The sequence below is a fragment of the Oncorhynchus keta genome, chromosome 35 (assembly GCF_023373465.1).
Source record: "Oncorhynchus keta strain PuntledgeMale-10-30-2019 chromosome 35, Oket_V2, whole genome shotgun sequence".
NCBI classification, from domain to species: Eukaryota; Metazoa; Chordata; class Actinopteri; order Salmoniformes; family Salmonidae; genus Oncorhynchus; species Oncorhynchus keta.
The window spans coordinates 73600859-73623358 of NC_068455.1; the positions used below are offsets into that span (position 1 = coordinate 73600859).

The following is a 22500-nucleotide window of genomic DNA, read 5'->3' on the forward strand; positions in this document are numbered from 1 at the left end:
CCGTCTCCATCCCTGTCTTCCCGTCTCCATCCCCGTCTCCCTGTCTTCCCGTCTCCCTGTCTCCAGGCCAACCCTAATGAGTTGACTAACGCAGTCATCAATGCAGCCTTCATGCTGCTGTTTAAAGACTCCATCCGTCTGTTTGCTGCCTACAACGAGGGTGTCATCAACCTACTGGGTAAGGACAGGTCTAGAATCAGATGTAACCATTCATTCTAGCTGAGTAAAGGAATAAGGATTATCAACTCTATTTGGCTGCAGGCCGATTTTATTACAAATAAAAATGATTGAGTGGATGTACGGGAGTCCGGAACATAATTACAAATCATTTGGAGACTGCAATTTGACCAAGAATCCCAAACAGATATAATATTTGACTAAAACATGATCATTTTCAAACCTCGCTTACGATAGTCTCTATTGGGAATAGTTGGGAACAGATTTCAAAAATGTAAAATCACTTGGAGCTCATTTCCTGCTGTTCTTTTATGTCGTCGTTTTTCTCCGAAAACTTGGAGGTGCGAGTTAATCTACCGGCGGGCTGAAGTCACCCCCAGGGGCACCAGTTGGGGAACCCTAGTATACAGAACCCTCTTAGACACTGACGTATTGGGGAACCCTAGTATACAGAACCCTCTTAGACACTGACATGTTGGGGAACCCTCTTAGACACCGACATGTTGCGGAACCCTCTCAGACACTGACATGTTGGGGAACCCTAGTATACAGAACCCTCTTAGACACCGACATGTTGGGGAACCCTCTTAGACACTGACATGTTGGGGAACCCTCTTAGACACTGACATGTTGGGGAACCCTCTTAGACACTGACATGTTGGGGAACCCTCTTAGACACTGACATGTTGGGGAACCCTCTTAGACACTGACATGTTGGGGAACCCTCTTAGACACTGACATGTTGGGGAACCCTCTTAGACACTGACGTGTTGGGGAACCCTCTTAGACACTGACGTGTTGGGGAACCCTCTTAGACACTGACGTGTTGGGGAACCCTCTTAGACACTGACGTGTTGGGGAACCCTCTTAGACACTGACGTGTTGGGGAACCCTAGTATACAGAACCCTCTTAGACACTGACGTGTTGGGGAACCCTCTTAAACACTGACATGTTGGGGAACCCTAGTATACAGAACCCTCTTAGACACTGACATGTTGGGGAACCCTCTTAAACACTGACATGTTGGGGAACCCTAGTATACAGAACCCTCTTAGACACTGACATGTTGGGGAACCCTCTTAAACACTGACATGTTGGGGAACCCTCTTAAACACTGACATGTTGGGGAACCCTCTTAGACACTGACATGTTGGGGAACCCTCTTAAACACTGACATGTTGGGGAACCCTCTTAGACACTGACATGTTGGGGAACCCTCTTAGACACTGACATGTTGGGGAACCCTCTTAGACACTGACATGTTGGGGAACCCTCTTAAACACTGACATGTTGGGGAACCCTCTTAAACACTGACGTGTTGGGGAACCCTCTTAAACACTGACATGTTGGGGAACCCTAGTATACAGAACCCTCTTAGACACTGACATGTTGGGGAACCCTAGTATACAGAACCCTCTTAGACACTGACATGTTGGGGAACCCTCTTAAACACTGACATGTTGGGGAACCCTAGTATACAGAACCCTCTTAGACACTGACATGTTGGGGAACCCTCTTAAACACTGACATGTTGGGGAACCCTCTTAGACACTGACATGTTGGGGAACCCTAGTATACAGACACCTCTTGGACACTGACGTGTACTGATGATAATTGTATGTAGACTGTACCAACTCTAGATTGGTACTGATGTAGACTGTGAGCTGTCTACTCTATTGGTACTGATGTAGACTGTGAGCTGTCTACTCTATTGGTACTGATGTAGACTGTGAGCTGTCAACTCTAGATTGGTACTGATGTAGACTGTGAGCTGTCAACTCTATTGGTACTGATGTAGACTGTGAGCTGTCTACTCTAGATTGGTACGGATGTAGACTGAGCTGTCTACTCTATTGGTACTGATGTAGACTGTGAGCTGTCAACTCTAGATTGGTACGGATGTAGACTGTGAGCTGTCTACTCTAGATTGGTACGGATGTAGACTGAGCTGTCTACTCTATTGGTACTGATGTAGACTGTGAGCTGTCTACTCTATTGGTACTGATGTAGACTGTGAGCTGTCTACTCTATTGGTACTGATGTAGACTGTGAGCTGTCTACTCTATTGGTACTGATGTAGACTGTGAGCTGTCTACTCTATTGGTACTGATGTAGACTGTGAGCTGTCTACTCTATTGGTACTGATGTAGACTGTGAGCTGTCTACTCTATTGGTACGGATGTAGACTGTGAGCTGTCTACTCTATTGGTACGGATGTAGACTGTGAGCTGTCTACTCTATTGGTACTGATGTAGACTGTGAGCTGTCTACTCTATTGGTACTGATGTAGACTGTGAGCTGTCTACTCTATTGGTACTGATGTAGACTGTGAGCTGTCTACTCTATTGGTACTGATGTAGACTGTGAGCTGTCTACTCTATTGGTACTGATGTAGACTGTGAGCTGTCTACTCTATTGGTACTGATGTAGACTGTGAGCTGTCTACTCTAGATTGGTACGGATGTAGACTGTGAGCTGTCTACTCTAGATTGGTACGGATGTAGACTGTGAGCTGTCTACTCTAGATTGGTACGGATGTAGACTGTGAGCTGTCTACTCTAGATTGGTACGGATGTAGACTGTGAGCTGTCTACTCTAGATTGGTACGGATGTAGACTGTGAGCTGTCTACTCTATTGGTACGGATGTAGACTGTGAGCTGTCTACTCTATTGGTACTGATGTAGACTGTGAGCTGTCTACTCTATTGGTACTGATATAGACTGTGAGCTGTCTACTCTATTGGTACTGATGTAGACTGTGAGCTGTCTACTCTATTGGTACGGATGTAGACTGTGAGCTGTCTACTCTAGATTGGTACGGATGTAGACTGAGCTGTCAACTCTAGATTGGTACGGATGTAGACTGAGCTGTCTACTCTATTGGTACTGATGTAGACTGTGAGCTGTCTACTCTATTGGTACTGATGTAGACTGTGAGCTGTCTACTCTATTGGTACTGATGTAGACTGAGCTGTCATCTCTAGATTGGTACTGATGTAGACTGAGCTGTCATCTCTAGATTGGTACTGATGTAGACTGAGCTGTCATCTCTAGATTGGTACTGATGTAGACTGTGAGCTGTCTACTCTAGATTGGTATGGATGTAGACTGTGAGCTGTCTACTCTATTGGTACTGATGTAGACTGTGAGCAGTCTACTCTATTGGTACTGATGTAGACTGTGAGCAGTCTACTCTATTGGTACTGATGTAGACTGTGAGCAGTCTACTCTATTGGTACTGATGTAGACTGTGAGCTGTCTACTCTATTGGTGCTGATGTAGACTGTGAGCTGTCTACTCTATTGGTACTGATGTAGACTATGAGCTGTCATCTCTAGATTGGTACTGATGTAGACTGTGAGCTGTCTACTCTAGATTGGTACTGATGTAGACTGTGAGCTGTCTACTCTAGATTGGTATGGATGTAGACTGAGCTGTCAACTCTAGTTTGGTACGGATGTAGACTGTGAGCTGTCTACTCTAGATTGGTACGGATGTAGACTGTGAGCTGTCTACTCTAGATTGGTACGGATGTAGACTGTGAGCTGTCTACTCTAGATTGGTACGGATGTAGACTGTGAGCTGTCTACTCTATTGGTACTGATGTAGACTGTGAGCTGTCTACTCTATTGGTACTGATGTAGACTGTGAGCTGTCTACTCTATTGGTACTGATGTAGACTGTGAGCTGTCTACTCTATTGGTACTGATGTAGACTGTGAGCTGTCTACTCTATTGGTACTGATGTAGACTGTGAGCTGTCTACTCTATTGGTACTGATGTAGACTGTGAGCTGTCTACTCTATTGGTACTGATGTAGACTGTGAGCTGTCTACTCTATTGGTACTGATGTAGACTGTGAGCTGTCTACTCTATTGGTACTGATGTAGACTGTGAGCTGTCTACTCTATTGGTACTGATGTAGACTGTGAGCTGTCTACTCTATTGGTACTGATGTAGACTGTGAGCTGTCTACTCTATTGGTACTGATGTAGACTGTGAGCTGTCTACTCTATTGGTACTGATGTAGACTGTGAGCTGTCTACTCTATTGGTACTGATGTAGACTGTGAGCTGTCTACTCTATTGGTACTGATGTAGACTGTGAGCTGTCTACTCTAGATTGGTACGGATGTAGACTGTGAGCTGTCTACTCTAGATTGGTACGGATGTAGACTGTGAGCTGTCTACTCTATTGGTACGGATGTAGACTGTGAGCTGTCTACTCTATTGGTACGGATGTAGACTGTGAGCTGTCTACTCTATTGGTACGGATGTAGACTGTGAGCTGTCTACTCTATTGGTACTGATGTAGACTGTGAGCTGTCTACTCTATTGGTACTGATGTAGACTGTGAGCTGTCTACTCTATTGGTACTGATGTAGACTGTGAGCTGTCTACTCTATTGGTACTGATGTAGACTGTGAGCTGTCTACTCTATTGGTACTGATGTAGACTGTGAGCTGTCAACTCTAGATTGGTACTGATGTAGACTGAGCTGTCAACTCTAGATTGGTACTGGTGGCTGTTATCCTGAGCACATTGTGTTTCTTCTTGCAATGAGATTTAAAGTTATTGTGCCAATTTGATGTGGTTTTAAATCTGCTATGTTAGACTCTAAGACAGGGAATATCAATGAACACTACAGGTTGTCTATCGGCTGATGTGAGCTCCGCTGTCTAACGTGGGTGTGGGTGTGTAATGCTGTGGCTCTGTCTTTACAGGTTGAGATGTATTTCTGAGTGTCTCCCTCTACTAATGGCTTTTTTGTACTTTCCTCTCTTCTATTCTCTGTCTCTGTCTCTCTCTCTCGCTCCTGTCCTCTGTCTCTTCTATTCTCTCTCTCTCTCGCTCCTGTCCTCTCGCTCCTGTCCTCTCGCTCCTGTCCTCTCTCTCCTGTCCTCTCTCTCCTGTCCTCTCTCTCCTGTCCTCTCTCTCCTGTCCTCTGTCTCTCTCTCCTGTCCTCTGTCCCTCTCTCCTGTCCTCTGTCTCTCTCTGTCTCAGAGAAGTATTTTGATCTGAAGAAGGGTCAGTGTAAAGAGGCGTTGGACATCTATAAGAAGTTCCTGTACAGGATGACCAAGCTGTCTGAGTTTCTCAAAGTAGCAGAGGTACACGCGCACACTGTACGCAAACTCACAGGCCAAATCCTGCGTCCTCTCTCTCCATCCTCTCTCGCCTACTTTTCAATAAGGTCAAAGGTAATCGAGGCTAGGCGGCGAGGACCGTGAACTAGGATGAAAATGCCCTTGTATGAATGGAATGGCTGCGTTCGGGCGGATCACATCGGTGACCGTTGTTCGGTGTTGCGTCATGGTTATAAAAACCGTCAAGACTACATGTTGAGGCGTGAGCTTTACAAAAATCACGTGAATTAAGGTCATGCCGTTTTTTCAGAGGAAGTCGCTGCGGTAGCATCTCACCAGCTGCATTGTGGGGGGTGGACTATTTGTCAACCAGTCATCGGGGTGTTTTGGTTGACCCATTCAAATGTGGCCAAAGACTGAAACAGGAACCGACTTTGCTGTGATTCTAAAGCTACAGGACATACAAATGAAAGTGATATTTGAGACCTCCCCAGACTTTGGTCTATGGTCTGCTTCGTTGGTCTTTACCTCTGGGACACCCCCAGTAGCAGCTCCTCCACGCCCACATCAGGCAAATTACGTTTACTGGGGTGGATCCCAAAATAAAGGTGCATTTGGATGTTTAGTTTTTTAACTCTGGCATTTTATAGATAAAACATAGTCTATCGTGTTTTTAAATGTGTGTTTTTCTCTGATACGACACACTTGTGGAGCACTTATTGTTTTCCCGGAGGACGGGGGAGAGAGGACGGACTTTTGCCCAATGAGAAAAGGCCACACACACACACACACACACACAGAGAGAGTACGCCAACTCGTGTACGCAGCTGAACACCTCCAAAAATGACCCTTAGATGGGGTGGAGGTTAGGCGCTCTCACTCCTCTCTCTCCCCCACTCCCTCTCATCCCACTCCCCCTCTCTCTCCCATCTCTCACTACCCCTCTCTCTCTCCCATCTCTCACTACCCCTCTCTCTCTCCCATCTCTCACTACCCCTCCCTCTCTCCCATCTCTCACTACCCCTCTCTCTCTCCCATCTCTCACTACCCCTCTCTCCCATTTCTCACTACCCCTCTCTCTCTCCCCTCTCTCTCTCCCCATTTCTCACTACCCTCTCTCTCTCCCATTTCTCACTACCCCCCTCTCTCCCATTTCTCACTGCCCCTCTCTCTCCCATCTCTCACTGCCCCTCTCTCTCACTGCCCCTCTCTCTCCCATTTCTCACTGCCCCTCTCTCTCCCATTTCTCACTGCCCCTATAACTCCCATTTCTCACTGCCCCTCTCTCTCCCATTTCTCACTGCCCCTATAACTCCCATTTCTCACTGCCCCTCTCTCTCCCATTTCTCACTGCCCCTCTCTCTCCCATTTCTCACTGCCCCTATAACTCCCATTTCTCACTGCCCCTCTCTCCCATCTCTCACTGCCCCTCTCTCCCATCTCTCACTGCCCCTCTCTCCCATCTCTCACTGCCCCTCTCTCTCCCATGTCTCACTGCCCCTCTCTCTCCCATGTCTCACTGCCCCTCTCTCTCCCATGTCTCACTGCCCCTATAACTCCCATGTCTCACTACCCCTCTCTCTCCCATCTCTCGCCCCACACCCCCTCTCTCATCTCTCACTACCCCTCTCTCTCCCATCTCTCACTACCCATCTCTCTCCCATCTCTCGCCCCACACCCCCTCTCTCTCCCATCTCTCACTACCCCTCTCTCTCCCATCTCTCGCCCCACACCCCTCTCTCATCTCTCACTACCCCTCTCTCTCCCATCTCTCACTACCCATCTCTCTCCCATCTCTCGCCCCACACCCCCTCTCTCTCCCATCTCTCGCCCCACTACCCCTCTCTCTCTCCCATCTCTCGCCCCACTACCCCTCTCTCTCCCATCTCTCGCCCCACTACCCCTCTCTCTCCCATCTCTCGCCCCACTACCCCCTCTCTCTCCCCACTACCCCTCTCTCTCCCATCTCTCTCCCCACTACCCCTCTCTCTCCCATCTCTCGCCCCACTACCCCTCTCTCTCCCATCTCTCGCCCCACTACCCCTCTCTCTCCCATCTCTCGCCCCACTACCCCTCTCTCTCCCATCTCTCGCCCCACTACCCCTCTCTCTCCCATCTCTCGCCCCACTACCCCTCTCTCTCCCATCTCTCGCCCCACTACCCCTCTCTCTCCCATCTCTCGCCCCACTACCCCTCTCTCTCCCATCTCTCGCCCCACTACCCCTCTCTCTCCCATCTCTCGCCCCCACTACCCCTCTCTCCCATCTCTCGCCCCACTACCCTCTCTCTCCCATCTCTCGCCCCACTACCCTCTCTCTCCCATCTCTCGCCCCCACTACCCTCTCTCTCCCATCTCTCGCCCCACTACCCCTCTCTCTCCCATCTCTCGCCCCACTACCCCTCTCTCCCATCTCTCGCCCCCACTACCCCTCTCTCTCCCATCTCTCGCCCCACTACCCCACACCCCATCTCTCGCCCCACACCCCTCTCTCTCCACACCCCATCTCTCGCCCCCACCCCTCTCTCTCCCATCTCTCGCCCCACTACCCATCTCTCTCCATCTCTCGCCCCACTACCCCTCTCTCTCCCATCTCTCGCCCCCACTACCCCTCTCTCTCCCATCTCTCGCCCCCACTACCCCTCTCTCTCCCCATCTCTCGCCCCCACTACCCCTCTCTCTCCCCATCTCTCGCCCCACTACCCCTCTCTCTCCCATCTCTCGCCCACTACCCCTCTCTCTCTCCCATCTCTCGCCCCCACTACCCTCTCTCTCTCTCCCATCTCTCGCCCCACTACCCCTCTCTCTCTCTCCCATTTCTCGCCCCACTACCCCCTCTCTCTCTCCCATCTCTCGCCCCACTACCCCTCTCTCTCTCCCCTCTCTCGCCCCTACCCCCTCTCTCTCCCATCTCTCGCCCCACTACCCCTCTCTCTCCCCATCTCTCGCCCCCACTCCCCCTCTCTCTCTCCCATCTCTCGCCCCACTACCCCTCTCTCTCTCCCATCTCTCGCCCCACTACCCCTCTCTCTCTCCCATCTCTCGCCCCACTACCCCTCTCTCTCCCATCTCTCGCCCCACTACCCCTCTCTCTCTCCCATCTCTCGCCCCACTACCCCTCTCTCTCTCCCATCTCTCGCCCCACTACCCCTCTCTCTCTCCCATCTCTCGCCCCACTACCCCTCTCTCTCTCCCATCTCTCGCCCCACTACCCCTCTCTCTCTCCCATCTCTCGCCCCACTACCCCTCTCTCTCTCCCATCTCTCGCCCCACTACCCCTCTCTCTCGCCCCACTACCCCTCTCTCTCGCCCCACAGTTTCAATGTTGTTTTGGAACTATTTTAAATGTGTGTTCAATTTGCTCACCATTCATTCACCACACTCTCACCGTGTCTCGTCTCCCATTGGTCAGTCACAAAGGCATACTCAAGATCGTCCAATCATATTCATCGATCCGGTTGTGTCAGCATGTTTGATTGGAATCTTCATTTTGTTTCCATTGTTGTTTTCGATGTTTACAAACGCTGCGTCCCAATAATCTCTCCTTTCTCCTGAAGTGTGCACTTGTACACTTCTCTTCATGGTTTGAATGATTAGGATCCCCATTAAGGGACATCCATTTAAAAATGTGCGTCTGTGTGTATCAGTTACACATGTGGGTACATACACACAGCATGGGTTTGAAAGGAAATGACTGGTATGTAGAAACACACTAGCATCCTCCGATCCAATGCGTTTACATTTGTGGAAAGTAGTGATCAAGTGCACACTTCAGGAGGAAGGAGATTTTATTGGGACGTACCGCCTTGGTCACTGCATGGAAGTAATGATTCCCTTGTTTTATTTCCCCCCTGTTTTCCGTTGGCCTGTTTTGTTTTCTGTTGTGTGTTTGTGACAACAGCAAGTTGGAATAGATCAGGGTGATATCCCCGATCTCTCACAGGTCAGTCTATATATTCACCTCTTCTGGTTCCACACACACACATCTTCATCCATTCATTCATGTAACGGCTCTGTGTCTCTCTGTCTCTCTCTGTCTCTCTCTGTCTCTCTCTGTCTCTCTCTGTCTCTCTCTGTCTCTCTCTGTCTCTCTCTGTCTCTCTCTGTCTCTCTCTGTCTCTGTGTGTCTCTCTCTCTGTGTGTCTCTCTCTCTGTGTGTCTCTCTCTCTCTGTGTCTCTCGTTACTCATTTTGTTGATCTACCTCTTTTCTCTGTACTCCTTTCTCTTTGCCTTCAACATGATGCGTTGTGCTTACCCTGTTGGTTCAGTCATTTGTTTCAAAGTGAGTTGCGACAGTGGAGGCCCAGACAGGCAATGAGCTTGGCAGTGATGTGAAACACGTTGCAGACCACTGTAAAGTAAAACAAGCCCTCTACCATTCCCCCAACAGGCAGTTAAAGGATCATGCATTGTAGGTGGTGGGTTACTTACTGTAATGCTTTCCCCCAGCATCTCCCCTCCCTAGAAATACCAGCACTACTTCAGCTGAAGAGTGAAGTCAATGACCTTTGTCATGGTGACTGCTGTGAGGTTGTTGACTTTACCTTAGCTTGTGCTCTGGTTTGCATGAACCCCCCACCCCATGCATGAACCCCCACCCCATGCATGAATCCCCCACCCCATGCATGAATCCCCCCACCCCATGCATGAATCCCCCCACCCCATGCATGAACCCCCCACCCCATGCATGAATCCCCCACCCCATGCATGAATCCCCACCCCATGCATGAATCCCCACCCCATGCATGAATCCCCACCCCATGCATGAATCCCCCCACCCCATGCATGAATCCCCCCACCCCATGCATGAACGCACGTCCAGACAGACCCAGAGTGGGTCAGGGGTCAGCTATATACATTGAAAGGTCCTCTCTTTCCTTTAATTAGACAGCCACAGAGCATTGATAAAGAATGTTTTTCACCCATTTAGCGTATGAATTTAACCTATATTTGACCCCCTGTTAATGACTGTAATGTTTGCATGCTATGCAGGGCTCTACAGTGCAACATAAATATTTTGCTGTGCGACCTGGAATTAAGGATTCCGTCTTTTTTAAAATCTCAAATATTTTTCATTCTAGTCCTACATTTCTTTATTTGCACCTATATTTTTCAAATGAGGCTCACACGGGCTCGTTGTAGAAATGCCAAGAGCCCTGCTATGCATTAAGACATCGTAGTTGTAACAATGACATCAAGACATTTTCCTTTTTCACTCTTTAAACTTTTAAAGAGTGACATTTTGTTGTCAGGGGAAGACTAGCGGTTAAAATAACAACTATTCCCTTTACTTCTCTCTTTCTCTCTCCCTCTTTCTCTCTCCCTCTTTCTCTCTGCCTCTTTCTCTCTGCCTCTTTCTCTCCCCCTCTCTTTCTCCCCCTCTCTTTCTCTCCCTCTTTCTCTCCCTCTTTCTTTTTCTCTCCCTCTTTCTTTCTCTCTCCCTCTTTCTCTCTCCCTCTTTCTCTCTCCCTCTTTCTCTCTCCCTCTTTCTCTCTGCCTCTTTCTCTCTGCCTCTTTCTCTCTGCCTCTTTCTCTCTGCCTCTTTCTCCCCCTCTTTCTCCCCCTCTTTCTCCCCCTCTTTCTCTCCCTCTTTCTCTCCCTCTTTCTCTCTCTCTTTCTCTCTCTCTTTCTCTCTCTCTTTTTCTCTCCTCTTTCTCTCTCCCTCTTTCTCTCTCCCTCTCTTCTTTCTCTCCCCTCTTTCTCTCTCCCTCTTTCTCTCTCCCTCTTTCTCTCTCCCTCTTTCTCTCTCCCTCTTTCTCTCTCCCTCTTTCTCTCTCCCTCTTTCTCTCTCCCTCTTTCTCTCTGCCTCTTTCTCTCTGCCTCTTTCTCTCTCCCTCTTTCTCTCTGCCTCTTTCTCTCTGCCTCTTTCTCTCTGCCTCTTTCTCTCCCTCTTTCTCTCCCTCTTTCTCTCTCTCTTTCTCTCCCTCTTTCTCTCTCCCTCTTTCTCTCTCCCTCTTTCTCTCTCCCTCTTTCTCTCTCCCTCTTTCTCTCTCCCTCTTTCTCTCTCCCTCTTTCTCTCTCCCTCTTTCTCTCTCCCTCTTTCTCTCTCCTCTTTCTCTCTCCCTCTTTCTCTCTCCCTCTTTCTCTCTCCCTCTTTCTCCCCCTCTTTCTCCCCCTCTTTCTCCCCCCTCTTTCTCCCGCCTCTTTCTCCCGCCTCTTTCTCCCGCCTCTTTCTCCCGCCTCTTTCTCCCGCCTCTTTCTCTCGCCTCTTTCTCTCTCCCTCTTTCTCTCTCCCTCTTTCTCTCTCCCTCTTTCTCTCTCCCTCTTTCTCTCTCCCTCTTTCTCTCTCCCTCTTCTCTCTCCCTCTTTCTCTCTCCCTCTTTCTCTCTCCCTCTTTCTCTCTCCCTCTTTCTCTCCCCTCTTTCTCCTCCCTCTTTCTCCTCCCTCTTTCTCTCTGCCTCTTTCTCTCTGCCTCTTTCTCTCTCCCTCTTTCTCTCTCCCTCTTTCTCTCTCCCTCTTTCTCCCCCCTCTCTTTCTCTCTTTCTCTCTTTCTCTCTCCCTCTTTCTCCCCCCTCTTTCTCTCTGCCTCTTTCTCTCTGCCTCTTTCTCTCCCCTCTCTTTCTCTCCCCTCTCTTTCTCCCCCCTCTCTTTCTCCCCCCTCTCTTTCTCTCTCTGCCTCTTTCTCTCTCTGCCTCTTTCTCTCTCTGCCTCTTTCTCTCTCTGCCTCTTTCTCTCTCTGCCTCTTTCTCTCTCTGCCTCTTTCTCTCTCTGCCTCTTTCTCTCTCTGCCTCTTTCTCTCTCTGCCTCTTTCTCTCTCTGCCTCTTTCTCTCTCTCACTCTTTCTCTCTCTCACTCTTTCTCTCTCTCACTCTTTCTCTCTCTCACTCTTTCTCTCTCTCTGTGTGTCAAGGTGGAATGTGGTTATATAGTAGGAGGGAATAGAACAGTGTGTGTCCGAGCTAATATTTCCTCTGTCTAAACAGAGGCCCCTGACTGTGCTCTAAATGATCTACACTTGGTCTACTTTGGACCAGATCACTATAGAGCTTCTACCTTCATGTCCCATAGTGGTCAACAGTAGTGCACTACATAGGGCTCTGGTGTAAAGTAGTGCACTACATAGGGCTCTGGTGTAAAGTAGTGCACTTACATAGGGCTCTGGTGTAAAGTAGTGCACTTACATAGGGCTCTGGTGTAAAGTAGTGCACTTACATAGGGCTCTGGTGTAAAGTAGTGCACTTACATAGGGCTCTGGTGTAAAGTAGTGCACTACATAGGGCTCTGGTGTAAAGTAGTGCACTACATAGGGCTCTGGTGTAAAGTAGTGCACTTACATAGGGCTCTGGTGTAAAGTAGTGCACTTACATAGGGCTCTGGTGTAAAGTAGTGCACTTACATAGGGCTCTGGTGTAAAGTAGTGCACTTACATAGGGCTCTGGTGTAAAGTAGTGCACTTACATAGGGCTCTGGTGTAAAGTAGTGCACTACATAGGGCTCTGGTGTAAAGTAGTGCACTACATAGGGCTCTGGTGTAAAGTAGTGCACTACATAGGGCTCTGGTGTAAAGTAGTGCACTACATAGGGCTCTGGTGTAAAGTAGTGCACTACTACATAGGGCTCTGGTGTAAAGTAGTGCACTACTACATAGGGCTCTGGTGTAAAGTAGTGCACTACTACATAGGGCCCTGGTGTAAAGTAGTGCACTACCCCCCCGACCCGCTGCTGCCCCTCGTTGAAGTCTGATTTGTTATTTCTTTATGGTCCCCATCACAGGAGCCCATCCCTTATTTCAGACACAACCTCCAATTGAAGCAATCTCTTCCTTTTTCTCTTGGGATGCATCTGAAATGGCACCCTCATCTCTTTAATGCATTTGGGACACAACAGCCAAAGAACCAGCCTTGTCCAACTAGGCTATGACCCCTACCGGGTGTTTGTGTATATTTTGGCACGAACCCAGACAGGACAAAATGTGAACTGTCCGCATGTTTCCCAACCACCTCCACTCATCCCCTCCTTTCCCTCCTGTTCTGTTTCCTCCCTCTCTTCCACTCTGTTCAGACGTTGATCTGTTTTCCTGGAACCTGTTGTTGTTAATCTACTTTATACAGAGTGCATGTAGCTGTGGGCTTTATCCCCAGTAGCACCCTATTCGCTATAGAGTACACTGCTTTTCAGCCCTGTGCACTATGAATGGAATAGGGAGCTATTGGGGACAAAGCCTTGGTTCTATTCTGAGAGGGATTTTCTGGGACTGAATGCGTGACAGAGCGGGTACAGTGAGAATGAGTTTTATTTTGGCAAGTCTCATCCCCTTTTCCCTGTCTCCTCCTCCTCCTCCTCCCTCTCCCTCGTCCTCCCCTCGTCCCCCCCTCGTCCTCTCCCCCCTCGTCCTCCCTCTCCTCCCTTCCCCTCGTCCTCCCTCTCCTCCTTTCCCCTCGTCCTCCCTCTCCTCCCTTCCCCTCGTCCTCCCTTCCCCTCGTCCTCCCTCTCCTCCCCTCCCCACGTCCTCCCTCTCCCTCTCCTCCCCTTGTCCTCCCTCTCCTCCCCTCGTCCTCCCTCTCCCTCTCCTCCCCTCGTCCTCCCTCTCCCCTCTCCTCCCCTCGTCCTCCCTCTCCTCCCCTCGTCCTCCCTCTCCTCCCCTCGTCCTCCCTCTCCTCCCCTCGTCCTCCCTCTCCCTCTCCTCCCCTCGTCCTCCCTCTCCCTCCTCCCCTCGTCCTCTCCCCCCCGTCCTCCCCTCGTCCCCCCCGTCCTCCCCTCGTCCCCCCCGTCCCCCCCCCGTCCTCCCCTCGTCCCCCCTCGTCCCCCCCCCGTCCTCCCTCGTCCTCTCCCCCCTCGTCCTCTCCCCCTCGTCCTCCCTCTCCTCCTTCCCCTCGTCCTCCCTCTCCTCCTTCCCCTCGTCCTCCCTTCCCTCGTCCTCCCTCTCCTCCCCTCCCCACGTCCTCCCTCTCCCTCTCCTCCCCTCGTCCTCCCTCTCCTCCCCTTGTCCTCCCTCTCCTCCCCTCGTCCTCCCTCTCCTCCCCTTCCTCCCTCTCCTCCCCTCGTCCTCCCTCTCCTCCCCTCGTCCTCCCTCTCCTCCCCTCGTCCTCCCTCTCCTCCCCTCGTCCTCCCTCTCCTCCCCTCGTCCTCCCTCTCCTCCCCTCGTCCTCCCCTCGTCCTCCCTCTCCCTCTCCTCCCCTCGTTCTCCCCCAGGCCCCCAGTAGTCTCCTGGAGGCTCTGGAGCAGCACCTAGCCTCTCTGGAGGGGAAGAAGACCAAGGAGCTCAGTGCTGACACCAGGTACGGTACGACTGGACTGGCATTGAACCACCGCATTATGTCTACCGTAAAACCTGTGGAAGAAGCACATGAACATGTATACTTTACCATAAAACCTGTATAAGAAGAGCATAGCTATACTTTACTGTAAAACCTGTATAAGAAGAGCATAGCTATACTTTACCATAAAACCTGTATAAGAAGAGCATAGCTATACTTTACTGTAAAACCTGTATAAGAAGAGCATAGCTATACTTTACTGTAAAACCTGTATAAGAGCATAGCTATACTTTACCATAAAACCTGTATAAGAAGACCATAGCTATACTTTACTGTAAAACCTTTAAGACATTCCTCCTAGTGGAGACAAGAGTTGAATTTCAAACAATTTTGTCAGCATTTACATGAAGGGAAATGGGGCTTCCAAGTCAGTTGTCCATCTGAATGCATTCAACTGAAATGTGTCTTTCGCATTTAACCCAACCCCCTCTGAATCAGAAACTATCGCTGCTACCAGTGGTGTATACACTATCTAAACCTCTGGTTTATCCTCTTCATGTTTATACGGTATAGAAAACCTGTCCTCTCTCCCTGTTCTCCCACTATAGAGCGTCCACTCTGTCCAGTGCCGTGACCTCTCTGTCCAGTACAGGCATGTCCTTCAGCCGCATGGACGAGAAGGAGAGACTGCAGGCCTTGGAAGAGGAGCAGGCCAGACTGCAGGCCCTCAAGGTACAGGTACATCATTACACTGATTCACTTGGACACAGCTGTGTGTTTGGGAAATTGACTTTTTGGAGTGTAATTATTTTTTCACCAATAAAAATCCAAACTCTCACCTTAACCTAACTCTCACCTTAACCTAACTCTCACCTTAACCTAACTCTCACCTTAACCTAACTCTCACCTTAACCTAACTCTCACCTTAACCTAACTCTCACCTTAACCTAACTCTCACCTTAACCTAACTCTCACCTTAACCTAACTCTCACCTTAACCTAACTCTCACCTTAACCTAACTCTCACCTTAACCTAACTCTCACCTTAACCTAACTCTCACCTTAACCTAACTCTCACCTTAACCTAACTCTCACCTTAACCTAACTCTCACCTTAACCTAACTCCAAAAACTTTACCCCAAAACCCTAAACCTAACTCTTAAGCTTAAAATAGTATTCAAACAAATTCAAGTCCTGACTTTTCAAAAAAAGTTAATGTTCTGATAAGGTAGGAAAACAATAAGGTGAAATGTGAGGACATTGGGGTCCTGATAAGGTAGAAAAACAAGTACACACACACACACACACACACACACACACACACACACACACACACACACACACAACACAAAGAAGGGGTTATAAGGAGAGACAGCAGGCTTTAGAAGGGGAGCACTTATACACTAAACATCATAACAAGTTTACAACTATATTGCTCCACTAAACACCATTTCACTTGGGCGATTAGAAATACCATAACAACGAAACTACAGAAAAACACTAATCATATTCAGATCTAACTGCCTGAAAGCATCGCTGGACGCTTCACACACTCCACCTGTTATGAGGGAAAGTCAAACAGCTTGCTGGGAACAACACGTTGTGACCTCTGGCTTATTTCTTGCTTCATTGATGTAACTGCTGTGTACGTTTGAATGTTTTACATGAGCTCTGTGGGTGGTGACGGGGACAATGCAGCAGAGTTCTAGTCGAGCTAGTAAATAGTCCTGCAGAAAACATGTTGACAGTTCACATTTTCCAGCTGAAGATGTTTTGAGTTTGCCTTGGAACACGCTGACATTGGTCCGTCATACTGCTCTCTATAAACGCTGAGAAAATCTACATATAGATAATAATTTATCAGCTCAAGGCTAAAACATGTTAGTAAAGTCAGGTGTGTTGGCCAACTCGTACTCTATGTTTGACAGTGTTTCTCTGCTCCTCCAGGACCAGCGTCTGAAGGAGATCGGTGTGTCCCTGCCTCCCTCTGCCTCCCCCAGTACACAGTCTATGGGCAGTGTCAACCACAACACCAACCAGGCCATGGAGCTATTCAACACACCATCCACCAATAGGTAGGTTATAACAGTTATAACATGCTAATGACAGGTGGTTATAACATGCTAATGACAGGTGGTTATAACATGCTAATGACAGGTGGTTATAACATGCTAATGACAGGTGGGTATAACATGCTAATGACAGGTGGGTATAACATGCTAATGACAGGTGGTTATAACATGCTAATGACAGGTGGTTATAACACGCTAATGACAGGTGGTTAAAACAGTTATAACATGCTAATGACAGGTGGTTAAAACAGTTATAACATGCTAATGACAGGTGGGTATAACATGCTAATGACAGGTGGTTAAAACGGTTATAACATGCTAATGACAGGTGGGTATAACATGCTAATGACAGGTGGTTAAAACAGTTATAACATGCTAATGACAGGTGGGTATAACATGCTAATGACAGGTGGGTATAACATGCTAATGACAGGTGGGTATAACACGCTAATGACAGGTGGTTAAAACAGTTATAAAATGCTAATGACAGGTGGTTATAACAGGTGTAACACGCTAATGACAGGTGGTTATAACAGTTGTAACACGCTAATGACAGGTGGTTATAACAGTTGTAACACGCTAATGACAGGTGGTTATAACAGTTGTAACACGCTAATGACAGGTGGTTATAACAGTTGTAACACGCTAATGACAGGTGGTTATAACAGGTGTAACACGCTAATGACAGGTGGTTATAACAGGTGTAACACGCTAATGACAGGTGGTTATAACAGGTGTAACACGCTAATGACAGGTGGTTATAACAGGTGTAACACGCTAATGACAGGTGGTTATAACAGGTGTAACACGCTAATGACAGGTGGTTATAACAGGTGTAACACGCTAATGACAGGTGGTTATAACAGGTGTAACACGCTAATGACAGGTGGTTATAACAGGTGTAACACGCTAATGACAGGTGGTTATAACAGGTGTAACACGCTAATGACAGGTGGTTATAACAGGTGTAACACGCTAATGACAGGTGGTTATAACAGGTGTAACACGCTAATGACAGGTGGTTATAACAGGTGTAACACGCTAATGACAGGTGGTTATAACAGGTGTAACACGCTAATGACAGGTGGTTAAAACAGGTGTAACACGCTAATGCCAGGTGGTTAAAACAGGTGTAACACGCTAATGCCAGGTGGTTAAAACAGTTATAACACGCTAATGCCAGGTGGTTAAAACAGTTATAACACGCTAATGCCAGGTGGTTAAAACAGTTATAACACGCTAATGCCAGGTGGTTAAAACAGGTGTAACACGCTAATGACAGGTGGTTATAACAGGTGTAACACGCTAATGACAGGTGGTTATAACAGGTGTAACACGCTAATGACAGGTGGTTATAACAGGTGTAACACGCTAATGCCAGGTGGTTATAACAGGTGTAACACGCTAATGCCAGGTGGTTATAACAGGTGTAACACGCTAATGCCAGGTGGTTATAACAGGTGTAACACGCTAATGCCAGGTGGTTAAAACAGGTGTAACACGCTAATGCCAGGTGGTTAAAACAGTTGTAACACGCTAATGCCAGGTGGTTAAAACAGTTATAACACGCTAATGCCAGGTGGTTAAAACAGTTATAACACGCTAATGCCAGGTGGTTAAAACAGTTATAACACGCTAATGCCAGGTGGTTAAAACAGTTATAACACGCTAATGCCAGGTGGTTAAAACAGTTATAACACGCTAATGCCAGGTGGTTAAAACAGTTATAACACGCTAATGCCAGGTGGTTATAACAGGTGTAACACGCTAATGACAGGTGCTTATAACAGGTGTAACACTCTAATGACAGGTGGTTATAACAGGTGTAACACTCTAATGACAGGTGGTTATAACACGCTAATGACAGGTGGTTATAACAGGTGTAACACGCTAATGACAGGTGGTTATAACACGCTAATGACAGGTGGTTATAACACGCTAATGCCAGGTGGTTATAACAGTTACTATAGATAATAAGGCTATGGGCCGTCTCAACAACAACCACAGTAGTCCAAGGTGCCCTGATCAAATCAAGAAGACATAATAAATTGAATCAACGTTATTGTTTTTGTTTTTTAAAATGCTGTTCACATGATCAGTTATTATCGCTCTGCGTATGTCAAAGCTGATATTTACGCAATTGGAAGATCTATGATTTGATTACTTGTTGGGGTTTGTTGTCTTGGCTTAATCATTGCTGGCAGTCCTCTTCTTCTCTTCTTCTTTTTGTTTAAGATACGTTGATAAAGTAGAAGGGCAATTTTAATCCCATTTACTCACGGGTTGATTTTCTTTCTCTCCCTCCCCTCCAGCATGCCCAACCTCAGTAGTGATCTGTTTGACCTACAGCCAGCCTACATCCCTGTTGTCCAGAGCACTCCTTCCATCTCTACAGCCGCCAGTGCCTGGGGAGGTAGGACATAGACATGCATGCATGCTACTAATCAACACAGGAAAAAACACACACACACACACTTTGTTTTTGTCACTTAACCTCCTGGGGTTCAGAAGGAGGGGGGTACAGAGTGTTGATCAGTGGTGTATAGTCACACACAACCCGTGTAAAAGCCTTTGTCCTGACAATCCTCTATGTTTAGACTTCAGGGGTTTTTATTTTGGTCTCTGAATACACGTCTCTTTTTAGTTTGTAAATATAAAAATGTATTTCCTGTGTCATGTATTCAGTCATTCCTGCGTTTATCCATTCATCATCCGTTCATTCGTCTAGCCACCATTTTTCTTTTCTATTAGAAATATTCAAATGCGTCCTATGTAGCGGTTAACGCCAATGTTAAAACGTTTTCTTCAGCGTTATGATGCTGTTCTGATGACCCCATGCTCCCTAGCAACAGAGATGAATAAATATGATTTTTGTTGAGAGCCAGCCAGTGCTTCCTCTGTGTTCACAATGTCTTCCGCCTGAAGCCAGTTGTATGTAGCCCTGACGACAGTCTCATGACCTCTGACCTCTGTCTCCTAGGTGCCGCTGTGCAAGCTGAGTCCTCCATAAGTCTAGATTTTGATGCTGTTTTTGGGGGCGGGGCTAGAGGAATAGCCAATAACGGCGTGCAGCCAGCCGCTGATGGTAAAGAGAATAACTCAACTAGCTGTTAGACTAATCACCCTCCTACTTTCTGTCTTGGTTTAGCTTACTACCTACGATGACAACTAGCTGTTAGACTAATCAACCTCTTACTTTCTGTCTTGGTTGAGCTTACTACCTACGATTACAACTAGCTGTTAGACTAATAAACCTCTTACTTTCTGTCTTGGTTTAGCTTACTACCTATGATTACAACTAGCTGTTAGACTTATCACCCTCTTACTTTATGTCTTGGTTTAGCTTACTACCTACGATGACAACTAGCTGTTAGACTAATCAACCTCTTACTTTCTGTCTTGGTTGAGCTTACTACCTACGATGACAACTAGCTGTTAGACTTGTCAACCTCTTACTTTCTGTCTTGGTTTAGCTTACTACCTACGATGACAACTAGCTGTTAGACTAATCAACCTCTTACTTTCTGTCTTGGTTGAGCTTACTACCTACGATTACAACTAGCTGTTAGACTAATAAACCTCTTACTTTCTGTCTTGGTTTAGCTTACTACCTATGATTACAACTAGCTGTTAGACTTATCACCCTCTTACTTTATGTCTTGGTTTAGCTTACTACCTACGATTACAACTAGCTGTTAGACTAATCAACCTCTTACTTTATGTCTTGGTTTAGCTTACTACCTACGATTACAACTAGCTGTTAGACTTGTCAACCTCTTACTTTCTGTCTTGGTTTAGCTTACTACCTACGATGACAACTAGCTGTTAGACTAATAAACCTCTTACTCTCTGTCTTGGTTGAGCTTACTAGCTACGATTACAACTAGCTGTTAGACTAATCAACCTCTTACTTTATGTCTTGGTTGAGCTTACTACCTACGATTACAACTAGCTGTTAGACTAATCAACCTCTTACTTTCTGTCTTGGTTTAGCTTACTACCTACGATGACAACTAGCTGTTAGACTAATAAACCTCTTACTTTCTGTCTTGGTTGAGCTTACTACCTACGATGACAACTAGCTGTTAGACTAATAAACCTCTTACTCTCTGTCTTGGTTTAGCTTACTACCTACGATGACAACTAGCTGTTAGACTAATCAACCTCTTACTTTCTGTCTTGGTTTAGCTTACTACCTACGATTACAACTAGCTGTTAGACTAATAAACCTCTTACTCTCTGTCTTGGTTTAGCTTACTAGCTACGATTACAACTAGCTGTTAGACTAATAAACCTCTTACTTTCTGTCTTGGTTTAGCTTACTACCTACGATGACAACTAGCTGTTAGACTTGTCAACCTCTTACTTTCTGTCTTGGTTTAGCTTACTACCTACGATGACAACTAGCTGTTAGACTAATAAACCTCTTACTCTCTGTCTTGGTTGAGCTTACTAGCTACGATTACAACTAGCTGTTAGACTAATAAACCTCTTACTTTCTGTCTTGGTTGAGCTTACTACCTACGATTACAACTAGCTGTTAGACTTGTCAACCTCTTACTTTCTGTCTTGGTTTAGCTTACTACCTACGATGACAACTAGCTGTTAGACTAATCAACCTCTTACTTTCTGTCTTGGTTTAGCTTACTACCTACGATTACAACTAGCTGTTAGACTAATAAACCTCTTACTTTCTGTCTTGGTTTAGCTTACTAGCTACGATTACAACTAGCTTCATCTATTCCCCTCTTCCCTCTGCTGCCTCTATTCTCTCATTCTGAGCCCCTCCAAACACTTAGCTAACGGTTAACTCTTCTTTCTTTCTTGTTTTTTTCGTGTTCTCTTCTCTCTCTCTTTGCTGAGTGTGCTGGTTTTCTCTGATCCTTCCCCTCTGTTTCCTGCTGAACCAAGCAGGAAGTTCCTACTTCGTCAACGTGGAGTCCTAGAGGGCACCCTATTCCCTACATACTACACAACACCCCATAGGGCTCAGGTTAAAAGTAGTGTAGTATGTAGGGAATAGGTTGCCATCTGGGATGCATTGCTGTGTCAACACACTCCTGAAGCCAGATACAGCTTCCTCACCAAATGTTATTCCTCCTCCTTTTCTCCACTCCCTCGCTTCATTTTCTCTTAGTCGAGGGAGGGGAGGAGATGAGGGAGGGGAGGAGATGAGGGAGGGGAGGAGATGAGGGAGGGGAGGAGAGATGAGGGAGGGGAGGGGAGGAGATGAGGGAGGGGAGGGGAGGAGATGAGGGAGGGGAGGAGATGAGGGAGGGGAGGAGATGAGGGAGATGAGATGAGGGAGGGAGATGAGATGAGGGAGGGAGATGAGATGAGGGAGGGAGATGAGATGAGGGAGGGAGATGAGATGAGGGAGGGAGATGAGATGAGGGAGGGAGATGAGATGAGGGAGATGAGATGAGATGAGGGAGGGAGATGAGATGAGGGAGATGAGATGAGGGAGATGAGATGAGGGAGATGAGATGAGATGAGGGAGGGAGATGAGATGAGGGAGGGAGATGAGAGAGGGAGATGAGGGAGATGAGATGAGGGAGATGAGATGAGGGAGATGAGATGAGGGAGATGAGATGAGGGAGATGAGATGAGGGAGATGAGATGAGGGAGATGAGATGAGGGAGATGAGATGAGGGAGATGAGATGAGGGAGATGAGATGAGGGAGGGGAGATGAGGGAGGGAGATGAGATGAGGGAGATGAGATGAGGTGAGATGAGGGAGATGAGGGAGGTGAGATGAGGGAGATGAGGGAGGTGAGATGAGGGAGATGAGGGAGGTGAGATGAGGGAGGTGAGGGAGGTGAGATGAGGGAGGGAGGTGAGATGAGGGAGGGAGGTGAGATGAGGGAGGGAGGGAGATGAGATGAGGGAGGGAGGGAGGGAGATGAGATGAGGGAGATGAGATGAGGGAGATGAGAGGAGGGAGATGAGATGAGGGAGATGAGATGAGGG

At 47.6% G+C, this 22500-nt stretch overlaps 1 protein-coding gene and 1 long non-coding RNA gene across 19 annotated transcripts in view; one reads left to right on the top strand and one right to left on the bottom strand.

The window, feature by feature from the left end:
• The window catches only part of LOC118379639 (phosphatidylinositol-binding clathrin assembly protein-like), an 82064-nt gene that overhangs the window by 39102 nt on the left and 20462 nt on the right, over positions 1–22500 (top strand). For 2 of the 6 annotated variants that reach the window (XM_052497705.1, XM_052497708.1), the window contains 9 exons: positions 67–178; positions 5181–5287; positions 9163–9204; positions 9653–9673; positions 14395–14480; positions 15068–15197; positions 16406–16533; positions 18843–18943; positions 19511–19615. In XM_052497705.1, coding sequence (XP_052353665.1) covers positions 67–178; positions 5181–5287; positions 9163–9204; positions 9653–9673; positions 14395–14480; positions 15068–15197; positions 16406–16533; positions 18843–18943; positions 19511–19615 — 832 coding nt within the window. The remainder of the gene's footprint in view (positions 1–66; positions 179–5180; positions 5288–9162; positions 9205–9652; positions 9674–14394; positions 14481–15067; positions 15198–16405; positions 16534–18842; positions 18944–19510; positions 19616–22500) is intronic. The other 4 variants (XM_052497706.1, XM_052497710.1, XM_052497707.1 and 1 more) reach the window with 4 other exon arrangements.
• LOC127916204 (uncharacterized) lies at positions 19623–21646 on the bottom strand. 13 transcript variants are annotated; one of them, XR_008093884.1, is made up of 5 exons: positions 21085–21646; positions 20662–20759; positions 20467–20531; positions 19980–20076; positions 19623–19784 (listed from the first exon to the last, which is right to left on the bottom strand). It is a non-coding gene; the product is annotated as an uncharacterized LOC127916204 (long non-coding RNA). The 13 variants fall into 13 exon arrangements; XR_008093876.1 differs by having other exon boundaries at positions 19633–19719; positions 19980–20141; XR_008093882.1 differs by having other exon boundaries at positions 19980–20044; positions 20500–20759.